At 45.4% G+C, this 23,133-nt stretch overlaps 1 protein-coding gene and 1 long non-coding RNA gene across 2 annotated transcripts; one reads left to right on the top strand and one right to left on the bottom strand.

Annotated features, from left to right (window-relative positions):
• Nucleotides 1-7,582: 7,582 nt before the first annotated feature.
• On the bottom strand, nucleotides 7,583-10,898 carry LOC121837550. The gene is made up of 3 exons (XR_006078188.1): nucleotides 10,837-10,898; nucleotides 9,207-9,397; nucleotides 7,583-7,998 (listed from the first exon to the last, which is right to left on the bottom strand). It is a non-coding gene; the product is annotated as an uncharacterized LOC121837550 (long non-coding RNA).
• Nucleotides 10,899-18,325: 7,427 nt separating this feature from the next.
• Nucleotides 18,326-20,366, top strand: LOC115311783. Its single transcript, XM_042293379.1, has 2 exons — nucleotides 18,326-19,509; nucleotides 20,318-20,366. Exons 1-2 carry the CDS (start codon nucleotides 18,356-18,358, stop codon nucleotides 20,364-20,366), a joined length of 1,203 nt encoding a protein of 400 aa, XP_042149313.1. The 5' UTR covers nucleotides 18,326-18,355.
• The last annotated feature ends 2,767 nt before the right edge of the window (nucleotides 20,367-23,133 follow it).

Raw genomic sequence — 23,133 nt, 5'->3', positions numbered from 1 at the left:
GTCACCTTGGGGGTCACGTGACCTTGAGGTGACCTTAGGAGGGGTCACGTGACCTCGGGGGGTCACGTGACCTTAGGGTGACCTTGGGGGTCCCGTGACCTTGAGATGACCTTGGTTACGCCGACGGCAACGGCGACGCCGACGCCGCTCAAGCCGGAAACGGGCCCCTAAGAGCTGCGCTCTAAAAAACTAGGCGGCCGACGAACCGCTCCACAGTCTTGTGTGGAAGTCTTTGTTCGAGGTTGAGCAACAAAGTTGCTAGGTCGCGCTGTCGCGTGCCTGTGTGGCCGATCATTTGGTCGGCTCTCTCAAGCAAAAAACCCAAAACCTTTATGGTTTGAGTGGGGTGTTTTTGCGTGTCCTTCGGGTTCAGTTGGATACCGCAGGTCTTGGGGTCGTTAACAAACTGGCGAGTAATCTTGGCCAAGATGACGGGGTTGGGCTGGGCCAATTAAAAATTATCGAGGTGGCTCCATGCCCAAATGCCTAACGCACGAAGTTGGCGCTTCAGAGCAGTCGCGAATTGCTGCATGACAAACGGTCCAGGTCTCAGACCGAAGGGGAGTCTTGTGAACGCAAAATACTGGTGGTCCAGTTTGAAGGTAGTAAGTCGTTGCGTCACGGGGCTCAAAGAAAAATGGCAGTAAGCTTTTGCCAAGTCTATCTTGGTAAAGAATGCCTTGCGCGGTAAGTGATTCTCCAAGATGGCCACTTGGAGAGGCTGGAGCCGAGACTTGGGTGCCTTCATATGGGGTGTCAAGGCAGAGGCGTTAAGGATAAAACGACTCTCAGTTGCGCTCTTGGGCGCGAGCTGTATTGGACTAAGGTAGGGTCCTCGTTTGGTCCTGCGGAGAACACCGGACTTGAGCATAGAGGCCACGGCCTGTGGCAACACGGGCACTTGAGATGGCGGAGAGGACGGTTGTTTAGTATTGAGTCCCGATAGCACTTAAGTTGGAGGTTTGCTGGATCACAGGGTGGAAAATATCCAAACGTTGGGCTTACCCGGGCCCAGTCTACGGCCGGGGTGAGGTCTCGAGGGCCGGACGGGGTGAATGCTGGGTGAATGCTTGGGAAATGCTGGGGCATGCTGGGTGAAGTGGTCATGCTGGGTAAGCTAGTGGACTTCCCCACCAGTTTAACCAGTTTAAATAATACACAAGATAAACAAGCCAAACTCTTCAGAAAGGGCCGTTCAAGATCGAATTTATTCTTTTCGTATTCGCGGCTTGCTCACATGAGCTCAGATGCCACACACCCTCTATGCTGACACAGTACTAACCGACGCAGAGACAGTAGTTCTCGGTGCAAAACAAAGAATGCTATTAAAACTAGATTGCTTATCTCTAAACACGAAAAATACTAGACACACGCCAAAAACAGACAATAACAATAAAAAATAGTGCACAGATGAGAGAAGCGAACCCGGGTCCCGCAGTAATGGGGGTGAAGCGGCCTCTTGCGTAGTCGGCAGAGGCAAAGAAATCCGCGTGGCTTGGATGGAACTGGTGATACTCTTCGGCACCACCGAAATTCACGAGCACACAGATGTTCGAAGACACGAAACGACGCATCAGTCATGGCGGTCGACTTCTTCCCGCGCTGAACGAACTGCCGCTCGCTGTCTCCTCAAATCCCGCTTCGCTTGCACCGCCGTGCAAGTACTCTCCAAACAACGCGGACACACCCGTCACTTCGAAAATCTCCCCAAGATAGCCAAACGTGTAAAATTTTCTGCTCCTACCACTTTCTTACTCTCACTTTTCTTGCACACAAAGGAAGCTCGCAGGCCTCGTGAAGTGCCTGGTAGTCTACCGAAAACGAGAGGACAAAGAACAGGACGTGGCCTCGTCCTCGCTTCAGCCGACCTTGGGGCGCGCGCTCCAAGCAATGCCAATTCGGCAAACTCTAGTCGACCTTGGCGTGCGCACTCCCAGCAAGATGAGCATGACCAGCTCGAACCAGCTTGAGCCAGATTCAGAACCAGCTCGAACCAGCTTGATTGCCACGTAGACCAGCTCGAACCAGCTCGAACCAGATTAAAAACCAGCTAAACTAGCTAAACCAGCATGATTTTTTGCTGTTTTTGTTTCAATAAGGGGGGGGGGGGGGGGGGTTGCTGGCAACCACTTGGTTCGTTTATGACCGCAGCGCGCGTGTTTTCTCGCCTCATGATCACATTACCCCGCGACTTTAAGACAGCATAAAAGGAGAGAGAGAAAAAGGAAATATGCTGCTTTATTAGCTTTTCTCTGAAGCAATGTACTGAGTAAGTCTGAGTACCTGGCAATCCAGTTTCTCCTAAAAGAAAAGTGCACCAGAAGAAATCAGGCGATAGCTGCTCGTGCTCTGCGGTCCATGTCGTCTCTGGTTGTCGTGAAGCCCTCTTCCATTTCACGAGGGGGATCACCGCCGACTTGTAAAGTTTGCTTTCTGTCTCATGCGCCAACTTTCTGATAGAGCGCTGATTACGTCGTGCCACTAGTATTGCGCGCGTCGCTTTTAGGGCTCGAGGCATTTCGTTGTTGACGTGGGCGTTGGCTTCTAGGGACGATATTGTGTTGACAAATGCTTTGCTTAAAACCGGTGCCGCCAGCAATAGACCCTTTCCGGAAATCAGTGCCATCTGGTGACTTAAATGGCAGTTTAACTTTAAAGGGATACTGAACCGAAATTTGAATTTCGCAAAATAAGGCTCTAGAAGCGTTGAACGTGACTCTACGAACTCCGAAACATTGCTCGTAGATCGATATCTCAAACGGATGGCCGCACTTTTCGAAAAGAAGGGCGCGATCAAGCGAGGCCTCTGACATCACTGTCCTCCGGGAGAATTTGAGAATGAGGGGGAGCGGCCTCGCTTCTCTCCTCCTCGCTTCGGTTCACCAGCTCGACACGGGACGTAGTGAGGAGGAAAGGGAATAAGAATCGTGACGTGCCTTGCCTTGTCGGCCTCGTCGGCCGGGTTCAGTCGGGCGCTTCTTTTCTAAAAATATGGTGATCCGTTTGAGATATCGCTGTATGAGTGATGTTTTTGGGTTTTGCATCGTCCCGCCTATCTGTCCAGCCTTGTTTTGTGAGTTCGAAATTTCGGTTCAGTATCCCTTTAACCGTACTAATGGCGGCAATGAATCTGTGGTCTGCAGTATCTTGTGGGGCACCGTCACTTTCGCAAGTCAACGGTAAACGAAAACGCGCGCTTCACTGCACAGGCACAGTTCTTTTTCAATATCTTTCAGTGTCGATGGCGAAAAAGATGCAACCAGTCAAAACGAAACGCCAGCCCATATAGACGCCTCGATAAAATTCTATATATCAAGGGTGTTTGAAGCCGAATGTTGTTTAACTAACAGATGGACTGGGTCCGAGTTAGAAATAAGCGCTTACGCAGCTCTTGCAGCCAATTCCTACTTCACGCCGCGCTGACGTCTAAAATGTATAGGCATCGAATCATCTGCTTAGGAGTATCTTCAACTTCTTCCTTCATCACTAAACAGAAGGCCGCCATTAGTATAGCACATTTGCCATTTTTCAGATGATGATAGTGATCAAAGTTGCCAGAGTGAATTCCGGAAAGGGTCTATTCAAGCAATACCCTGACACTCAACAAACTGCGTGCACGTAGAGACAGGTTTACACCAGATGTCTTTCAAACCACGTGCACTAAAATTGGTTTCATGGGTGGTCGTGTGGGTCTTTAGCTTTAGCGGTTTTGCTTTGCTTCCCGATCTGTAATGTCGAACAGTGCGAGGCGAGAAAACAAATTCCGCATCGGCAGAACGCCATCCTTTAGATGCCCAGACAACGTGATTATCGACTCTTTTGCAGGGATAAATTTGTGTCTATTTTTTCACATCTTCTTGAAGGTGAGCTCGCTCTCCTGTCAAACAGAAGTCAATCAGAAAGCCGGATTTGAATTTGCTCCACAAGGGCTTTCGAACTCCCGGAACGCTGCGGCCGTGATACAGCGTCTGTCAGTTCTTCCCTTTTCGCCACATTCAGAGTTGACCGATTTTCTCGTAGTCATTAGAATTAATGCAATAAATGTGAGTGCTTTCCTGAATTCGTCAGTCTGGTTTAAAGAGGGGCAAAAAATGAAAGTCGTTTACAATTCGCTGTAACGCCGAACCAGAGCGCAGCTCTTGAGGAGGAGGGGAGGGTACGGAGCGTATTGTATGGCCCTCCTCCTCCCCCGTTAACCTAACCTGTTTATAGCAATATATCACATAATTTTAATATTGTAGCTATTAAATTTTTGTACATAAGGACTCAGAAAGTTAGTGACACAACATCAAAGGAATCATGTTTGCAAATTTTTCACGCGAAATATATTGTCACGAACGACAAATGACACGAGGCTTTGAATAACTACGGAAACTGAACGTTTAATGGGTCGAACTTGCGCCCAAAACAAAGAAGAGAAAGAATACCGTCGCAGGCCTCGATGTCGGCGGAACAGCAGAGTCGAGCGCTGGGGCGAGACTGACTCCGACTCGCCACGCGGAGCGCTCGTCGGCCATTTCGCCGTATAGCTTAGGGCTGGCTCCTCCTGTGCTGCTGCGGTGACGGTAATCTCGGGATGGAGGGCTCAGTTAACTTCCTTTTGGACGACCTCCGCGAGTAACAGTGAGGCTGGGCTATCTGCAGCAGGCATCTAGGATCTTACAAAGCTCTTCCCGGACGATATCCCGGACGATCTCTCAAAGGCTGTCGACGCCGGTGGTGCTCAAGACCAGACAGGTAGCTGCGACGGCTGGAGCAGTAGGCGCGCCGGTGAGTCGGTGGTAGTGGCTTGCTCCGGACGTCACTGCACGCTCGATATTGCTGGCTTCGGTTACAAAACCATCGACAGTCGTTATGGGATTGCGTACCAGGCCTCCAAAAATTTCACTCTTCACGCCACGCATGAGGGCGCGAAGTTTCTTCTCCTCGGTGGCCTTTGGATAGGCTTGGGCGCTTAGCCGCAGGACATCTTCAACAAAGCTTGTCACGCTTTCATTAGGGCCCTGCTCTCTAGATTAGAGAAGGTCCTCTGCTCGCTGCCGACGGTGGTTGTTGATAAACGTCATCTTCACCTCGTCCGACGCATGACTCCCACGAAGTAAAGGAGGCTTCGTGGTTCTCAAACCAGCGCCTCGAGGTGCCCTCAAACGAGAAGTACAGGTTCTTGGAGGCGCTTTTCTGCCGTCCAGTCGTTGTGGCGAGCTACACGTCCGCAGTCCTGCAGCCAGTCTTCTACATTTTCGAGGGCTTCGCCGTGAAAGGGCGTCGGAGTGCGGGGAGTGAAGGGCAGGATGACGACGGGTTGAGTAGTCATTGCCGCGGACTTCTTTTTTGGCTTCTGTTGCAGCCCCGCTCCAAAAACCCGCAGACCCATGGGGTTATGAAAACGTGTGGGTCCCACAGAAATTGTTTGGGTGTTCGGGTTTCTATGGGCCCCGCACAGTTTGTTTGGGTGTGCGGGTCCCCAGAGTGTGTGGGTGTATAGGTCCCCATGGGTCCCCGCACAGTCTGTGTGGGTCTACGGAAGCTGTGTGGGTCCTGCAGAGATCCTATAGGAGCTGTGTAGGACCAAAGTCCCGTGGGAGCCGTGTGGGTAACCCATAGGGTTTCATAACCCCATGCTCTGTGGGCAATCTCTGTGGGAACCTGTGGGAGAATGCATGCTTGACACCGTATTTCACTGCAGACCATTGCCAAGAACCGGCTGGTTCTATTTTTATTTACCGATTGGCTCTTCATTTCTCTTGCTTTCGCCGGTCGTTCATTTTTTCTCCCAGTATGTGGTTTATTTTTGCTGTCCTCGACATTACAGCAATGACATCTGCATGGTGCTTGGCCACGGAGCTTCATCATTAGGCATTCTGAAAAATATGCAATGACAAAATATTTAAAGGAGCACAATTTGTAGACGTAAGGCTTAAACTAATGTTCATTAAAATCACATGCCACATCACTTTCATGAACAGTTTCATTTGGAATAGCCTTTAATAATGACGCACTTGAAGAATGCAATTGCAACATGCCCTATAAAATCAATAATTAAAAAGTTAATTAACAAATCTGGGTTAATTAGTCAACATATTGTGACGGTTATCCCCTTATCTATGTCCGCCGAGCCCCACAAATCTCTCGCCCTCTTTTTTTAAACTACGTTCAAACTAAAATGGCACATTCTGTATGATGCTGAACCCGATTATATCGAAATTTGTATCAAACTTTGTGAACAGACTAGTAGCTGCTATAAAAATGCATAGCGAAAAATGCGGTTACGTCGGAGGAAAATTGCAGCGTCTCCCGATAGATAGAACTGCCAGGAGCACCGTTTCGCTCTGCAAGCTGGCTTTCCCCCAGCACGGGGACGCATTCGGGGAAAGCCAGCTTGCAGAAAAAGCTTGCCTTTTTTTTTGGGGGGGGGGGGGGGGGGGGGGGGAGGGAGGGAGGGGGGGGGGGGCAACCGCGTCGACTCCCCGGAAGTGGGGAGAGGATGATCCGGTGAGATCTTGAAAAACGAAGAAGCGGCCACTCAATAGCCATGTGGAGCGTCCCTTATGACGTACAGACGCTCCTTCGAGAGTAAACAACTTTTCTAAATATGTCGCGTTTGTTTGTTGTCAGATTCATTAAAACTTTCATGTAGAATTACCCGCTATATCGAACTGGTAGACAGTTTTTTGCGAGTTCGACATAAGTGGGTTTGACTCTATAGTAATTCGCAATCATCGCCATTTGAAAGCTTTTTATGTCCAGTTCCTGGTTTTGACAAGTATTGGGCTTATGAAAGGTACCGTCACAATGTCACCGTTTTCCACCATCAAAAACCCTAGAAAAAAGTGCTGGTTATACCCTTAATGTGATTTTTTTACACTTATGCCTGACTGCACGGCAAACGCCAAGCGGGCCGCTTGTTTGAGACACAAATAATGGTGCCCCTCTCCTATCTAATGTTTGAGCAAGCGAAGATGAAACCATTAAAAAATAAGTACAATGCTGATGCAGAATTCAGTTTAGAGAAAGTGATTAAGAGTGTTCAAACATCCTACCAGTCATTGAGAGTACTAATATACATCACATATTATAACCCTGCTTTTGTTTGCCACTGCATGACAAGTACTTTGAGCTACTGTAATTTTACACATTACCTACTGAAAGTTAACAATGTTCCATGGGCACATTGAAGTGACCAGATAAATGGGCATATTTCGCTGATATATTACAAGAGAATGCCTGAAAGCGGTATTTTTAATATTTCAAAGATAAGGACATAAACCCCCTTGCGTCAAAAAGAAGAAGAAAGAAGAGAATTGTTGCAAATTGCAACAATGCTCTCCTCGAGAAAAAAATTTCGCAGAGCTCTTTTTTTTTTTTTTTTTTTGTGAAGACATTAGTTTATTTAGGGTCACTGTAGCATGTATTGCAACTGCAAATGATTTTAATAAAAAGGAAATGCCTTACGCATTGCTTACTCCATATAGCCGAAATAAAGGCCAGTGGCAAAAAAAAATATAAATCTGGTGTTGGCACGCAAAAAATAAAAAAAAATATAGCTTTTGTGTTTTACCGAGGTTACCTAACCTTTCTATAATTTTACTGAAAGCTTCCACCATTATGTCACAGCTGTGTGCTCAATCCTATCAGTTTTATGCGGTCCATCCAAAGATCACCGAAACATTGTGAACTCCCAGTATAATACCAACTAGCTGCCAAGATACTGCCTTGATTGAGAAGATTTTTCAAATAACTGCTTAGGTTACGCTTACGTGAGATAATTTGCACTCGCCTCTCAGGAATGCCGCTTTCTTGGGTGTCAGAGGCAGCCTGCTGTCCTTGTTAAGACTGACATTCGACGCCATTTCGGCCACAGTCCTCTGCAGGACACTGGACCCCCACAGAGCAATGGCCAGGTTCTTCACAGCAACGCTTGACCTTATGTCCTGGTTCACTATGTTGTCACCCCAGGCTTTCCACGTCACCTTGACATCAACCGTCGTAGAAATGCATCTATAAAAAATTAGAATAGGAAGCGAAACCGGTGTACTCGGTGGTGAGATCCTCCTTTCATGAAATGCTGCTTCGTGCATATTGATTAAAGCAAGTTTCGTTAGTTTAACTCCTTTTTTAGTTGAATCATTGTCAAAAATCCTGCAAAGCTCCCATACAACACTATTACGGTGCTCGAGCTATCAAGTTCTTTTTTTACGTTGCCTGATTCTGCCGCTGTCAACTGCAAGGGGTACTGGGTGGCAAGCCCTCTTGTAGTGTCGGCTGCTGGCGAAGGTTATTTGGCCGGCTCAAAAAAACCTGACAGTGCGATCACTGGCTGGCCTTGTGATTTCGCTCTTCTCTTTCCAGCCCCCTCTGCCTCCTTAGATGGTGTTTCATGAATCCCCCCCCCCCCCTGAACTTTTCGGTCGGCGTAATGGACAGAGAACATGAGAAGATGCGCCCACTGATTTGAGTTGCCGGTGCAAAGCGCGCCAGTTTTTTACCTGTGTGCGGGGTTATCATGCAACCTCGAGCGTGGCTGGGACTATAAAACTAACGCTTTAAAAGAAAAGAAGCCACTTTATGCTCCAAGAGTGCTGAGTTTCATTCCCATGTACCTGGTGAAGATAGGAAGAATACACCATTTTCAAAACCTAAGCAAGCAACATTGACAGTCGCCATTTGTTGGACACGAAAGCTGTGATTGGATCGAAGACCACGTGGAACGCTGACGTTGCACTCACGTCTATCCACGCCAATCACTGACACGGCGCTTGTTTCCAACGTGTACTCGGAATCCGCGTTTAAGAAATGGCGGCCTTGGACATGCGCACATTCCTGAAAAGGGTTTATTGTATGGGCCAAAGGTAATTAATGGGGAATATGATGCTCCAAGTCTTTCCGCCTAATGCACTCAAAATGTTGAGCAGAATGTTAGAGATGCAGGTTTAAACTTTCTACAAAGAGATGTCGCCTTAGATATGTTTTTCAAGACACTAAAACTTGGGTCTTACACCACTGCTGAAGTGATGCAACACCAAAAAACAATAATTTGTGGCGATGGTGCTGAAAGAGAGATCTTATTTGAGCAACATTTATCGAGATTTACATGGTCAATGACAAATTGTCAAGGCCTTTTCATCTTGAAGACATTGTGCAAGCATAGAAATGCCTTCTATCCAGAGGTATCTCTTATAAAGCAAAAACTTACCAAATCAACTTACCATTTCACATTCTAGAAAGTTTAGGAGCTGATATGGCTCCACCTCAGTGGGTTCTTTAGCAGCTGCCTCAGCGGATGCAGGTCCGACTGTACCAGCTGCTCCATCTAAGGTTGCAGGTATTGCAGCTGCACCACCGAAGGCTGCACCTGTGTTGCACATGCTCTGCATCACAGGAGCTGGTGCTGCTGCCACTTATTTTGTGAAAAATATAAAAGAAATATATGACATGAGTCAGAACAATGTGCAGGACTGCCACATGATGTGTGTAATGCTACAATAAAAGCTGAGCGTGGGGTGGCAAGTATATACCGATTCAACCAACCACACACCAGCAAGGAGCAATGCGGCTGCACTCCTGCCCCTGTGTATACATGGAGAGCAGTGCCACATAACACAAGGCTGATTGCAGTTTGGTCCAGCCCATACACAGCTTCTATGACACTGTCAGCCAAAAACTTAATAGGTATAATAACGGTCGTGGACATGACATTTATGATGCTGTAGCTTGTCAAAGAGAGTATGTTGAATGCATACCATGCTCCTGCAGTCAAGTATTCGAGGTTAGGAAATAGCACGGAATATTTTTCATAAATATCTACTGCAAAGCTTCGCAACTCAGGAGTGTTCTGAAGAGTTTTACAGATTCTAGCTTCTTGACTACACGGCTTGATAGACCGAGTAAAATGTTTTTGGGCATAAGTGAGGCAGAGATGTACAAGAATCGATGCAAAAAGTCCGCAGTACGTGGAGACCAGAGTTCGGAACAGGTGTGACAGCATTTGGCACGACAAATATGCCAATGTCATTATTTATTTTCGCAACATTAAAATGACTCTGAAAATGCGACCAGCTATTTGGTGTATTCACGCAAGTCTTGTGAGTGTTGAATTGTAGGTACAGCTCCTGGTTGTGTCCTTGTGCGATATATGACAAAATATTATAGATATTAATAGTGGAAACTTCTCTGAAAACCACCGGGCACGGTGGCGAAGGACGTGAGAGGCACTGTTTACCACTCTTGCCGTTCATTTGTGTTTGTGTGTTGTTACTTATGCCTGAGTCCCACTAGAGCGACAAACAGAAACAGACGACACCGACAAGCCTTCAACACATGCGGTATCCTCGCGATGGTATACCTTTGGCAGGCGTTTATAGTCGTTCGGTGCTCGTGAAGTGACCCCGGGTGATTGCAAGCCTGCCGAAGATACCCTCGCGTGCGTAATACTTGTATCCGAGCGTAGCCTCTTTTATTCTATGCACAAGCCTGTGAAATTGCGACAGAGACTCTGGTTTGAGGCTCGTCGCAGTCGTTTGTTTCTGTATTGTCGCTCTAGTGGGACTAGGGGCTAACAAGCGCACCAATGGGAAGGCTTTAGCCATTATTGCTAACACTAAATAAAGAAATACAAAAAATACAACACCCAGCAACACTGCATGCAAGTAGTGATGCACTTCTGTTGTCAACTCTGCATTCCGCTTACGAATGAAATGCGCAATTTCCCTAGAGGCTTTCATTCCAAGCGAGTGGCATCAGAATTGCTGAAGGCCAGCCCATAAACACAGTCTATGTTAAAACAATCCCAGCAGCAATAAGTTGCTATTGTATTGCCCAATATATAGAGCACCTTACCATAAACAGCCTTGGCAGTCTCCCATGAAGCCTGGACTTCAGCAGAGGAGACTGTCATCCTGTGTCGTCCCAGGACACTCACATCGGGATGGTGAAAGTGAATGCCAACTTCTGCTTGGCAAGGGCTGCAGTAAGTATAAAGATGAAAACAGAGTACAATATACAATAAAAAATATTGTGGACCAACTTGAAAAAAGTGCAAAAAAAAAAGACAAGGACAAAAGGACAGGAACACGTAGAACACAGACAGGTGTACACTAGCAACTCAATCCATTGAAAACAAAAGAAAGAAGAGAATCAGAAATCAAAAAGCCTGTGCTCGGAGAACTGAGCTTCAGGAACCGTGGCGCAAGGCAAAGATGTCAGGTAGATTGTTTTACAGACGCTCTAGAATTAACAACATCCTTTCCATGTAGTAAAGTGGTGAGTTCATTCTAACTGAACATATTAAAAAATAGTACACAAGCAACAAGGAATAAAGGGTCGAGGAATGCACACACTACATACAACTGCAGACTCTCAAGTCACATAAATTACAGCAAAAATAAAAAAAAAAGAATGCGGAAGGAGTTTTAGCAAAAGTCTAAACAGGTCCAAGTGGAACGTGCTAATTCAACCATAGCCACAAGGCTAAAAACAATTTCCTTGTTAGCTCAAGTAACAGACGAATGTGCAGACACATTGGTTGCCCATACTACGAATAATGAACGCCTAAAATAATCCTCTTTTATGTTTTTCATAGTATATGCTAATTATCCACGTTTTTTTTCTAAGGATGACATACACGAGCAGTGTAAACAGTGCATAGATAGCTGACAGTCCATCGTGAATTTTAGATAGGAATTGAGCTGTTTTGATGTATTAGCCATCGATCTGTTACCTTAAACGACGAGAAAATTATGGTTTTCAAATCTGCACTTGCTAATGGGTAAATCAGCGCGTTCCACTTGGGCCTCTGCTCGAGCTCCTTCCGCATTCTTTATTTCCTTCTTCTCTGTTTATGCGAGTTGAGTCTGCGCTTGCATGTGGTCTATGCGTTACCCTCCTTGTCTCCATGACTTTTTGTGAACTAATTTTCAAGGTGTTCAATTAGCCCCAGCTCATCCCCTTACTACCAAAAACAATTACAACCTACACCATTCACTAAAGGCAGTACCAAAGAGAAAAAAACAGGAATTGGGTGAGGTATGAACACTATATACTTACACTGAACAAAATATACCTCCCATAGATTGGCGCGACACAATTCAAAATAAGGACACGCTTGTAAACTACCCCAGAAGCGGTGTCAAAAAGTTTTTCGCGGGCACAAATTTTTGCGATCGGGAGTGGCATGCTATGCATTAATCACCGTAGTGTGAATTTACCGCGGCACCAATTTTTGGCAATTCTTTTCCGGTTATAAATCGAGAAAATGAAGTCGTTTGCAGGGAACTGGGCGGCGGAAGCTACGGGCCTGCTCGATCAATCAATCGCTGACTTTTGCCTGGTCCAGCTCTCCGGACGCACATACGTACACAGAATCCACCTGTGGTGGATTCTGTGTGCGTATGTGCCTAGAGCTTCGGCGATGGAGGGGCACCTCGCTCTTCCAGACATTCTAGTTTACCAGTAAACAATACGGTGGAGGGAGTCAATCAAACCCCCCCCCCTCCCTTTATTTTTCCGTCTTAGCATTTCTGCCTGCCTGCTGCCTGCCTGCCTGCCTGCCTGCCTGCCTGCCCGCCCGCCCACCCGCCCGCCCCCATGTCCCGAAAATTTCCGCCGCTACTGATGGACCTGGAGCGAGTATGCAGCCTAAGCGCTCATCTGTGTCCGCTAATTGGTGCGAGGATGGAGTGCTCTGAATCGGGGAAAAAAAGAAGAAACACAGCCTGGCATAACATCATTCGCGCACAATTAGTAACAACGATACAAGCAAGTGATCTAGAGACAATAACAAGCATTATGAAGGGAGGAAAGAATAATCTAGCCCTAACGAACAAAGAAAGGAACTTACTTTGGAACGACCGTGCCACGATCTCGGCTGTTGAGCAGATTCGACGTAGTTGCACGGCTCACAGTAGCTTCCTTTTTTTTCAGACACATTTGAAACTAAGGTGAACTCCACGCATCACGAATAATCGGTAAATTTACTTGATGACGGCGATTTGAAACACACACGGGCAACACGACCGGCAAAACGTGCAAAATAAGATTGTGGATTGGATTGGATCGCATTCGTTGGCTATTATGGGTGCCTAGCGACTTTACCGAGGCTATGTTCGCGTATCTTCAACAGGCTTGCAATAAAACGATCAGCAAAGCGCTCTAAAACGATTAGGAGACACAGTAATATTAAATTACTGAGCATGTCAACATCACCACAATGTTAGAAGTACAATCCTGAACAGGCAGCAAAAAATTAAATACGAGACTAACCACACAATGTTTAAAAACGAATTCAGCAGACATATATCTTCCAAGAAAAACCACCTCAACCGATGGGGCGCGTGGCCTACCTTGTTAACGTGCTACGCTTGTGATCGTAGGGTCGATGGTGCGAATCTTGATAAGTGAAGATTTTTTAAAAAATTTTTTTATTATGTTTTTCTTTGTCTTTATTGATTTAAATATTTGCTATGTTTCTTTGCGGTCGCCGGCCCCCTACTTTCGGGTAAAAATCACTGAAAATGTGAAAATATAAAGTGCGAGCCCACGTTTGAATTTTGATACATGCACAAGCCGTGGCCCTCTTGTTTGGCCGGGATAATTCGCTCCCTCCGTGCTAATAGGTGGGTCAGTGTAATAGGCAAGCGCCGCAAATCCTTTCAACGAAGTAAGGAAGGTAATAATAATGGGAATATTGAGAGAAAAATGGGAAAATGCGTAAGTGGTCAAACTAGCTGCCACAGTGAGGCAGCCAATGTTTGTCTGAAGGCGGTCATCTTTACCCACTATTCAAACGAAAATACCGCTACTTTAAGGCAGTTATTTACCTAAGCTCATAGCGCGCTACGTATTAAGCACATTTCTAAATTTTCTGACTACCGGAAAGTAGTACTTAATTTTGTTCTGGTACATCCTGGTTTCACTTATCGGAGTTGCACTCCGCAATTTTACTTCTTTATTAGGCCTAGAAATGTTTTTATTTCTGACATCCAAGGACAGTGCGGATACTTAAACTAGCTAGCAGAAACGGTATCGTTCGGTGTTATAATATTTGTTTCGTAGCGTCAAGGGGTCACGTTCACAAACCCGGCAGGGCAAACATCCACAGAGCATTGGTGTTTCTCGTTTTTTTCTGCTAAAAAAAAAAGAAAAAAAAAGAAAGTTTTTTTTTTATATTTTTGCTTTTCTGATGCGGTATATCTAGAACATAAAGTATCGGGATTCGGGCGACAGATCGTGTTGCTATGTGAGCATTTGAAATATTTCTGTTAGATGATCGTAACTAAGACATTTGATTCCTGCCTGAATCAGCATATTTTCACACTCAATTGAAATCACCAATAACATGGTCTGAGGAGAGTTACGTACCTCTCGTGGCGTCGTGAGCAATAAATACAATTACTTGTTCTGGTTTCTGGAGAGTAATGTTGATTATTGTTTTCTAAGCTCAAAGCGGGTGCTCATTCCTGCCACGTGTGTTTTTTTTTTTTTTTTCATTCGGAGGCTCCGCTACAGTGGCGTCACAAGGGGGGGGGGGTCGCGGCGGGCTACCGCCCCGGGTGCCTCTGACCCTCGCGACGCCACTGCTCCGCTATACCGTTTTTATTTTTTATCTGAGTCAAACACGTGCGTACACCACCGGACGTTCAGTATAGTGCATCAAATGAAACTAGATTCCTAAAAAAATATCATTCGGCGTTGTAAAATTTATTTTTCGTGGCGTACGTGTTCAGATTCTCAATATCCTGAATGTGCTTTCCTCGCCTCATTGTTTTTTTTCTCGTTTTCGCGGTAAAACACGTCAGCCTTGGAACGCTGGGATCAAATACGCCAGCGTCGGCAGTCATTTACGAAGGATTTATCAACGCAAACATTTCCCCTCGCTATTCATGCTATTCATGCCGCAGTTGGTCAGAATCTCAATGACGTGACTGCATAGTGAAAACGGCAAAAAAATGAAAATAAAACGATGTCGGTCAGTAAACGGAACTGCAACGGCAGGACTCGCCAGCGTGAAGAGCAAAGCGCAGATTCCAGAAAGTTACTGAACTTCCATGTAAATACTGGCCATCAAAGACAGCAAAAACACGATTCCGGCCAGTCACTGTAACCTCTGCTAAACTGGCCAGTGCGTAGGACGAGACGCCAACGCCGGACGGGGCCGGTAGCTCAAGGGCGCCCATGGCCGGGCGCCGCATTCTGTTACAGGACCGGCCGGCGTAGTCCCGATACCGACCGACGCGGTGTGCTACCTGGGTACATGCATTTTGCTCAGGAAAAACTGCTTGCTTTTTGTTTTTCAGTCTGTCTCCATATTTTGTCTTTTTAAAACATGCTCTTCTTTTAGACTTAATCACTATTCTGCTGCAAGATGATTGCATTTGCTCATGTTGTTGGGACCGAGGGGGTTCTCCGGGTAACGTCACGCAGGGCCAGGCCAGGAAAGGAGCAGCTGGCAGACTCCCGTCCAGGAACATGACGAGACGGGAGGGTCTCTCGCAACGAAACTTTGTTTAATACATATGTACAAAGTATTTATAACGTCCGAAAGCACAGATGCGGCATTCTGTTTGCCCCTTTTATAGGGTCGCTCTTCGGTACTCTCGCGGCTGGCAGCCAATGGTGGCCGAGTTGCCAACAAATCATGTTCAGGCCCCGCCTCCACTCATCCCCTGAGCACGCACACACCCACATGCACACACTGCAGCTGTGACCGGACTTTACACTCCGGCGCCGAGGCACCCTTGCCCTCGAAAGCTGCGCCGAGGAAGCGACAGCAAGGGGCCCAGTGTTTGCCCGGGTGACGACGTTGACCGTGGTAGTGTTGACCCCTCCATCAGACGGCGTTGAGGCACGGGAAAGGGCTTGGCCGGATCATCCGCAGGTGGCGTCCGGGAATAATCTCACCCTCACGGAGTGCTTATGGCCTGAATGTCCAACGAGACTGAATGTCCAACGAGTCTGAATGTCCAATCGGTCACGTGACAGGCGAGACAGAATGTACAACGAGACGAAGGATCCAATCGAGACGGAATGTCCATCGAGTCTGAATGTCCAACGAGACGAAAGGTCCAACCGAGACGGAATGTCCAACGTGCCTGAATATCGAACGAGACGAAAGATCCAACCGAGACGGAATGTCCAACGAGCCTGAATGTCCAACGAGTCTGAATATCCAACGGATATAGAATGAACCTTGCAAAGAGTTTAGAAGACATTTCTTTGTTGAATTGTAGGAATACTGATAGGTACGGCGGGTGAAAAATGCGTTCGATGAAATGGGGAACCGGACATTTCGGTGCGGAGATATCAATCGGTACGCGATCATTTCGGTATTTGGTCGCTTCGGCACCGGGCTTTTCAGTACCGGGATTTTTAATGCACGGCTATTTTGATATGCCGCTGAGCTTGTCCCACTGACGTTGCCTCTGTAAAGTCCCCAAAATGAAATTAAAATTATGCTCGTATATTTTGTAGACTTCATAAAATCCCCAAAACAATTCATTTATTGTTCGTTTTATATATCGAAATATAAAGATGATATATAAAATTAAATAAAAGACGTTTAAAAGGTCACACATGCTACAAGATCAAAGACCGAACTCGTTGACCATTGACAACCTGTCACACGTTTGATTTTAGAAGGTCGTACCTCTGGACCGGAAACAAATGTGGGACCCACGAGCGTCCTCAGCCACCGTTTTTCCGTATTGTACGAGTTGCTATATTTTTCTTATTCGTGTCTCTGGTCCCGCAAAGATGATGTCAATCGCATGCGCTTATGGCCTGAATGTCCAACGAGACTGAATGTCCAACGAGCCTGAATGTCCAATCGGTCCCGTGACAGGCGAGACGGAATGTACAACGAAACGAAAGATCCAATCGAGACGGAATGTCCATCGAGTCTGAATGTCCAACGAGTCGAAAGGTCCAACCGAGACGGAATGTCCAACGTGCCTGAATATCCAACAAGACGAAAGATCCAACCGAGACGGAATGTCCAACGAGCCTGAATGTCCAACGAGTTTGAATATCCAACGGATATAGAATGAACCTTGCAAAGAGTTTAGAAGGCATTTCTTTGTTGAATTGTAGGAATACTGATAGTTACGGCGGGTGAAAAATGCGTTCGATGAAATGGGGAACCGGACATTTCGGTGCGGAGATACCGGTACGCGATCATTTCGGTATTTGGTCGCTTCGGCACCGGGCTTTTCAGTACCGGGATTTTTAATGCACGGCTATTTTGATATGCCGCTGAGCTTGTCCCACTGACGTTGCTCTGTAAAGTCCCCAAAATGAAATTAAAATTATGCTCGTATATTTTGTAGACTTCATAAAATCCCAAAAACAATTAATTTATTGTTCGTTTTATATATCGAAATATAAAGATATCTAAAATTAAAAAAAAGACGTTTAAAAGGTCACACATGCTACAAGATCAAAGAACGAACTCGTTGACCATTGACAACCTGTCAAGCGTTTGATTTTAGAAGGTCGTACCTCTGGACCAGAAACAAATGTGGGACCCACGGGCGTCCTCAGTCACCGTTTTTCCGTATTGTACGAGTTGCTATATTTTTCTTATTCGTGTCCCTGGTCCCGCAAAGATGATGCCCCTCGCATGGGAGAAAAGCGCCTGATTGAATTTTTAGTATTATAATTATTATTAAATGCAGTCGGTGTAGTATGTGTAATTACTCTAAATTGCAGTTTTTGTTTTCTTCTTTTTTACAGAATGAACGTGAAATACTTAGACATTTTTGATTGGACTTCTCGGTCCCCAGAAACAAAAATTCGATCCTCATATCAAAATCAGTGATAGAATACAACGTTCCTCCCATTAAGCCTTTGTGCAGCTAATCTCCTCAATTAGTGAGCTTTTGTCCGGTGGTTGTGCGTTGACGCTTATCGCGACGATTAGTTTCGCATGTTTCGGCCACCAAAGCGATTGCTGTCGCAGTGAACCATGTATTAAGCAACTAGTAGGTAATATTAATAATTATTACAATACTTTTTTAGGGTTGGCTTCCATCGTTTCTGCCTTTCCTAGTCACGCGGCATGCAGCAATCGCACCGATACGCGCCCAGGTAGCATACCAAGGCTGCGATCGGATCTCAACTGGTTCTAACTCTGCCACAGAGCCGCTGCGACAGTGCGACCGTTATTTATTCATATGCGTACATTACAAGTGCACATATGACCACGGCATCAGGAGGTCAACCCCTTGCTCGGTCTTCCCAAATTCCATAATGCTAGAGTTGCGGGCGAACATACTCACGGAGAACCCGACTTTTATCATTTTGAATAACCCGGGTATGATTCACTATCGGGCACGGCAACTTCGGAACCGACAAGTCATCTAACATGCCGCTCCTGTTTGTAATCCAACAGATGCTGCTAATATGCACCGCGTGTCCGCCTCACGGCCCGTCGTCGGCTACTCTCGCCTTGGGATCCGGATTCGTCCAGCAAGAAACCTTCGTCCCGCCCGTCAACCACAGCATCGCAGGCCTGCTGCACAATCATCGCGCAGCAACCATGGAACAGTGCCGGAGCAGTACAAGAGCGGATCCCGCGGCGGCAATCGTCACTGGGCACGGCAACTTCGGAACCGACAAGTCATCTAACATGCCGCTCCTGTTTGTAATCCAACAGATGCTGCTAATATGCACCGCGTGTCCGCCTCACGGCCCGTCGTCGGCTACTCTCGCCTTGGGATCCGGATTCGTCCAGCAAGAAACCTTCGTCCCGCCCGTCAACCACAGCATCGCAGGCCTGCTGCACAATCATCGCGCAGCAACCATGGAACAGTGCCGGAGCAGTACAAGAGCGGATCCCGCGGCGGCAATCGTCACTGGGCACGGCAACTTCGGAACCGACAAGTCATCTAACATGCCGCTCCTGTTTGTAATCCAACAGGTTAGTGATGGAAATTGCGTTAACTTTAGAAGTGACAACCGATTTATTATTGTTCTGCCGTGCCCACAAGTGTTCTTTGATTGTGCCATGAATTGTCGGGATAATCTGCTGTTACTTCTTTCTGGTGACGTCGAACGAAACCCGGGCCCAGAGACGAGACTAGAAACGATGATTTCCCAAGTGCTCGAAAACCAAAAACAGCTGAAAAGTGAACTTAAGGAAGTAAAGGAAAACCAGATAGCGTCCCAGCAAAGACAAAACGCAATGGCCGATAAAATCACCCACCTTGAGACAGCCCTTGACGTCCTCCAGAAGAGTAATCAGCAGATATTGCAGCTACAAGGAACGCTTCAGAGTCTAGAAGAATTGGTCTACTTACAACGCGAAAAGATAGCAGATCTTGAGGATAGAGGTAGGAGAAATAACCTAATAGTATTTGGCATTCCTGAAACGCCAAATGAAACGGTTGAGAACCTGAAACAAAGTGTGATAAATACTGTCTTCCAACAACAACTAGGCGTAACTGTGAAGACAGTGGAACGAATACACAGGCTTGGAAAAAGGACAGATGGAAAAATTCGACCGGTCATCCTAAAACTGTATGATTACAATGAAAAAGTGCTTGTGTTTAGGAATTGCAAAAAGCTAAAGGGATCAAAGATATCGGTATCGAATGATTATTCCCAAGTCACCCTAGACAGGCGTAAACACCTTTGGGATAGCGCAAGATCGGAGAGGGCCAGTGGAACTCACGTACGACTTATTCATGATAAGCTTCAGATAGATGACCAAATGTTCGTCTGGAACGATGCCGATGATTGTCGTGAAAAAGTTGGCAGCCATCGAGGTTCGCAAAAGCAAGCTAGATAACTCCCTGATAACAAAGAAAAATGCCTACGTCTGATTAACGTGAATGCAAGAAGCCTTCTTAACAAAGTGGAAAGTCTGGAGCACTTGTTACTGCTGTACAACCCGCATATTGCTGTAGTTACCGAAACCTGGTTACATGACCACATAAATGATTGCGAGATTGTGCCACCATCATACAAAATACTCAGAAAAGACAGAGGCTCCCGTGGTGGGGGAGTCGCTTTAATTTACAAGAACTACCTTTCGTGTATTTTGATGCCTGAGTGTTCATTTACTGAGAGTTTGTGGTGCCGAGTAAAGTTCGGCGGGCATTCCATTGTAATTGGCGGGGTTTATAGATCACCTGATTCATCGCCGCAGTTTTTAGAGAATATCTATGATTATTTACAAGAAAATGTCACCTGTAGATCTAAAATAATAATTGCTGGTGATTTTAATCTTCCTGGCGTTAAATGGGACCAACTAGATCCTGGTGTGACAGATGTTAAAAGCGGTGAATTATTGCTTGACATTGCTTTTTCTAACAATCTATCACAGGTGGTTCAAGAGTTTACTAGAATTACTGATTCTTCCCGTTCTATACTAGATTTAATTTTTGTGTCAGAATCTTTGAAAAATTATGAGGTGGTTGTTGAAGATGGATTGTCGGATCATAAATTGGTGTTGCTGTCCATCAAATTAACCGCTCAATCACTAAATGCAAACTGCCCGACAACTGAAGTGTATGATTACAGTAGAGCTGATGACGTCAGTATTCTGGATCATTTAGAAATAAGCCTCTCTTCTTTCGTAGATATACAAGACGTGAACCAGTTGTGGAATCAATTCAAAAAGATAATACGTTACTGTCTTGATAAGTTCGTTCCAAAAAAAGTGAAACGTGTTGCAAAGCAAAACCCCTGGGTAACGAGAGAGATAATTCATCTCAAGCGTAGAATAGCACGTCAACGAAAGAAAAAGCCGCGTAATAAAACTACAATCCAAGAGATATCTCGTATTCTTAAAGATAAACTAAAATCTGCAAAGGAACGATACTTTACTGAGGTCATGCCTGAATTTATAAGAACATCACCTCGTAGGTTTTGGCGTCACCTCGCGCCGTCGAGAGATAGTGTGCAGTACGTGGCTCATGACAATCATGTCATCACTGATCCAGGTGAAATGGCGAATTCGTTTAATGATTTCTTTCAGTCAGTTTTCTTAGACAATTGTGACCTCGCCGAAAATGCTGGTGAATTTAGTCATGAGTCACACTCGAATATGCCAGAATTGCAAGTTACAGAAGAGGGTATCTTTGTGCTACTATTAGATATGGACACAAAGAAAGCAGTCGGTCCAGACGAAATACCCAATACCTTCCTAAGGCGCTACGCCGAGTGGGTCTCAAAATATCTTTTTGCTATTTTTAGTGCTAGTCTAGTAAATTGCGAAGTACCATTAGATTGGTTATCAGCGAGGGTCGTTCCAGTTTATAAATCTGGAGATAAACATTCAGTTGAAAATTATCGTCCCATTTCCCTCACGTGCGCATGTTGCAAACTACTAGAGCACATTGTTTCTAAGGAGTTGTTTAAGTTTTTAGAACATTCGAATATCTTTCTTTCGAACCAGCATGGATTTCGAAAGTCCCTCTCCACTGTGACCCAGCTTACAGAAACATTGCATGACTTCGCCACGTCTATGAACAACAGAGGGCAGATCGATGCCTTATGCCTAGACCTATCGAAAGCTTTCGACCGAGTACCCCATCCTGAACTTATAAATAAATTACTGAAACTGGGTATAAACCATAAAGTTATCCTGTGGATCAAGGCCTACCTTACAAATAGAAAACAATTTGTAGAAATAAGTAAAACAAACTCTTGTTATGTCCGCGTTCCCTCGGGCGTTCCGCAGGGATCCGTTTTGGGACCTGTTTTATTCTTGTGCTATATAAACGATATAGTGGAAAATATAGGACCCCCTATTGCGGTGCGCCTGTTTGCAGATGACTGCTTGTTGTATTCAGTTATCTCTTGCCACGATGATCAGGTCCGGCTTAATTCTGCACTGCAGACAGTAGAAAAATGGTGTAAGGAGTCAAAAATGAAAATTAACTTAACTAAAACTATACATTGTACTATAACTAACAAAAAACAAAATATTCTACCATTCGTATACAAGCTTGGAAACGAACCTTTAGTACAGGTGAACGAGTTTAAATATCTTGGCCTTACCATATCATCAAACTTAAGCTGGAAAACTCACGTTGACAATGTGTGCTCAGCTGCTAGGAAAAAACTCTGGTATCTCAAGCGCAATCTCAAGCTCGCTCCCCCTGAGACAAGACTAACTGCATATAAAGCACTAATACGGCCTACTCTAGAGTACGCTTCTATAATTTGGGATCCTTTTAGAGCCTATCAGATAAATAAACTAGAAAAAATACAAAGGATGGCAGCCAGATTTATATTGTCGAGATATCAGAGAACAGAATCAGTACAGGAAATGCTTAACTATCTCAACCTTCCAACGCTCTGTGACCGTAGAAAAATAGCACGCCTGAAATTCTTTTATATGCTACAAAATGGCCAATTTAATTTTAATACGGACCCTTACATAGTTGCTCGGCAGATCAGGCCTCTCAGAGGCAACCACTTAAACCACTACCAAATAGATACGGCAAATGTTGATGCATATAAATACTCCTTTTTTCCAAGAACGATAACTGATTGGAACAGCCTACCACAAGAATTAACAACAGCAAATACACTAACCTTGTTTGAAAAAAGCATTCTGAACCTTTTTCAATGATATCTATCGAATCCTTAGTATTTCCTATTCACGTATAATCATGAGAAAATTGTGATGTTATTGTGTGATGTCTTTGCTTCGTCGCTGTTTGACGATTTATAAATTCAATGTCAAGCGCTATTTTCGTATGTTTGAATTGTTGTTGATACAGTGTCCTTGTTTCTTTTTGTATTTGGTCATATGTATTCTCGTGCCTTGTGCACCCCTGTAACAACCCTAACGGGTTAACAGTATACCTAAATAAAAAAAATAAAAAAAAAATTCTGAGAGCTGCATTTGTCATCCTCTCTTTTTTGAAAAGAAGGTCTCACTGTTGACGCCCACTGTCACCGGCAATCTACACACCCAACCCTAATCAACTCTTTACGACAGTTCGACAAACGGGGACTTTCGCCCCATTCTTCATTCTGCGAATCGGGACGAATTGTCCTTCTTCCAGTTGTCCAGAGACCAATGGAATTTCGACGAAGTGACCAGATTCGTGGTGCAATACGCTTACCCTAGAAGAATAGAAAGCCACGTGGAACGATCTATTGTTATATTCGCACATGATGCAGGCT

Source organism: Ixodes scapularis, unplaced genomic scaffold, assembly GCF_016920785.2.
Source record: "Ixodes scapularis isolate PalLabHiFi unplaced genomic scaffold, ASM1692078v2 PGA_scaffold4__175_contigs__length_147842914, whole genome shotgun sequence".
NCBI lineage: Eukaryota > Metazoa > Arthropoda > Arachnida > Ixodida > Ixodidae > Ixodes > Ixodes scapularis.
Note: the sequence above shows the minus strand (reverse complement) of the source record. Positions and strands in the feature narration are given on the sequence as shown.

What these genes read in the sequence shown, in the direction of transcription:
- LOC115311783 (XM_042293379.1), top strand. Translation starts at nt 18,356, where the DNA reads ATGCCGCTCCTGTTTGTAATCCAACAGATGCTGCTAATATGCACCGCG. An exon ending in CGACCGGTCATCCTAAAACT is followed by an intron (nt 19,510 to 20,317) that starts GTATGATTACAA and finishes AATCTATCACAG; the next exon opens with GTGGTTCAAGAGTTTACTAG.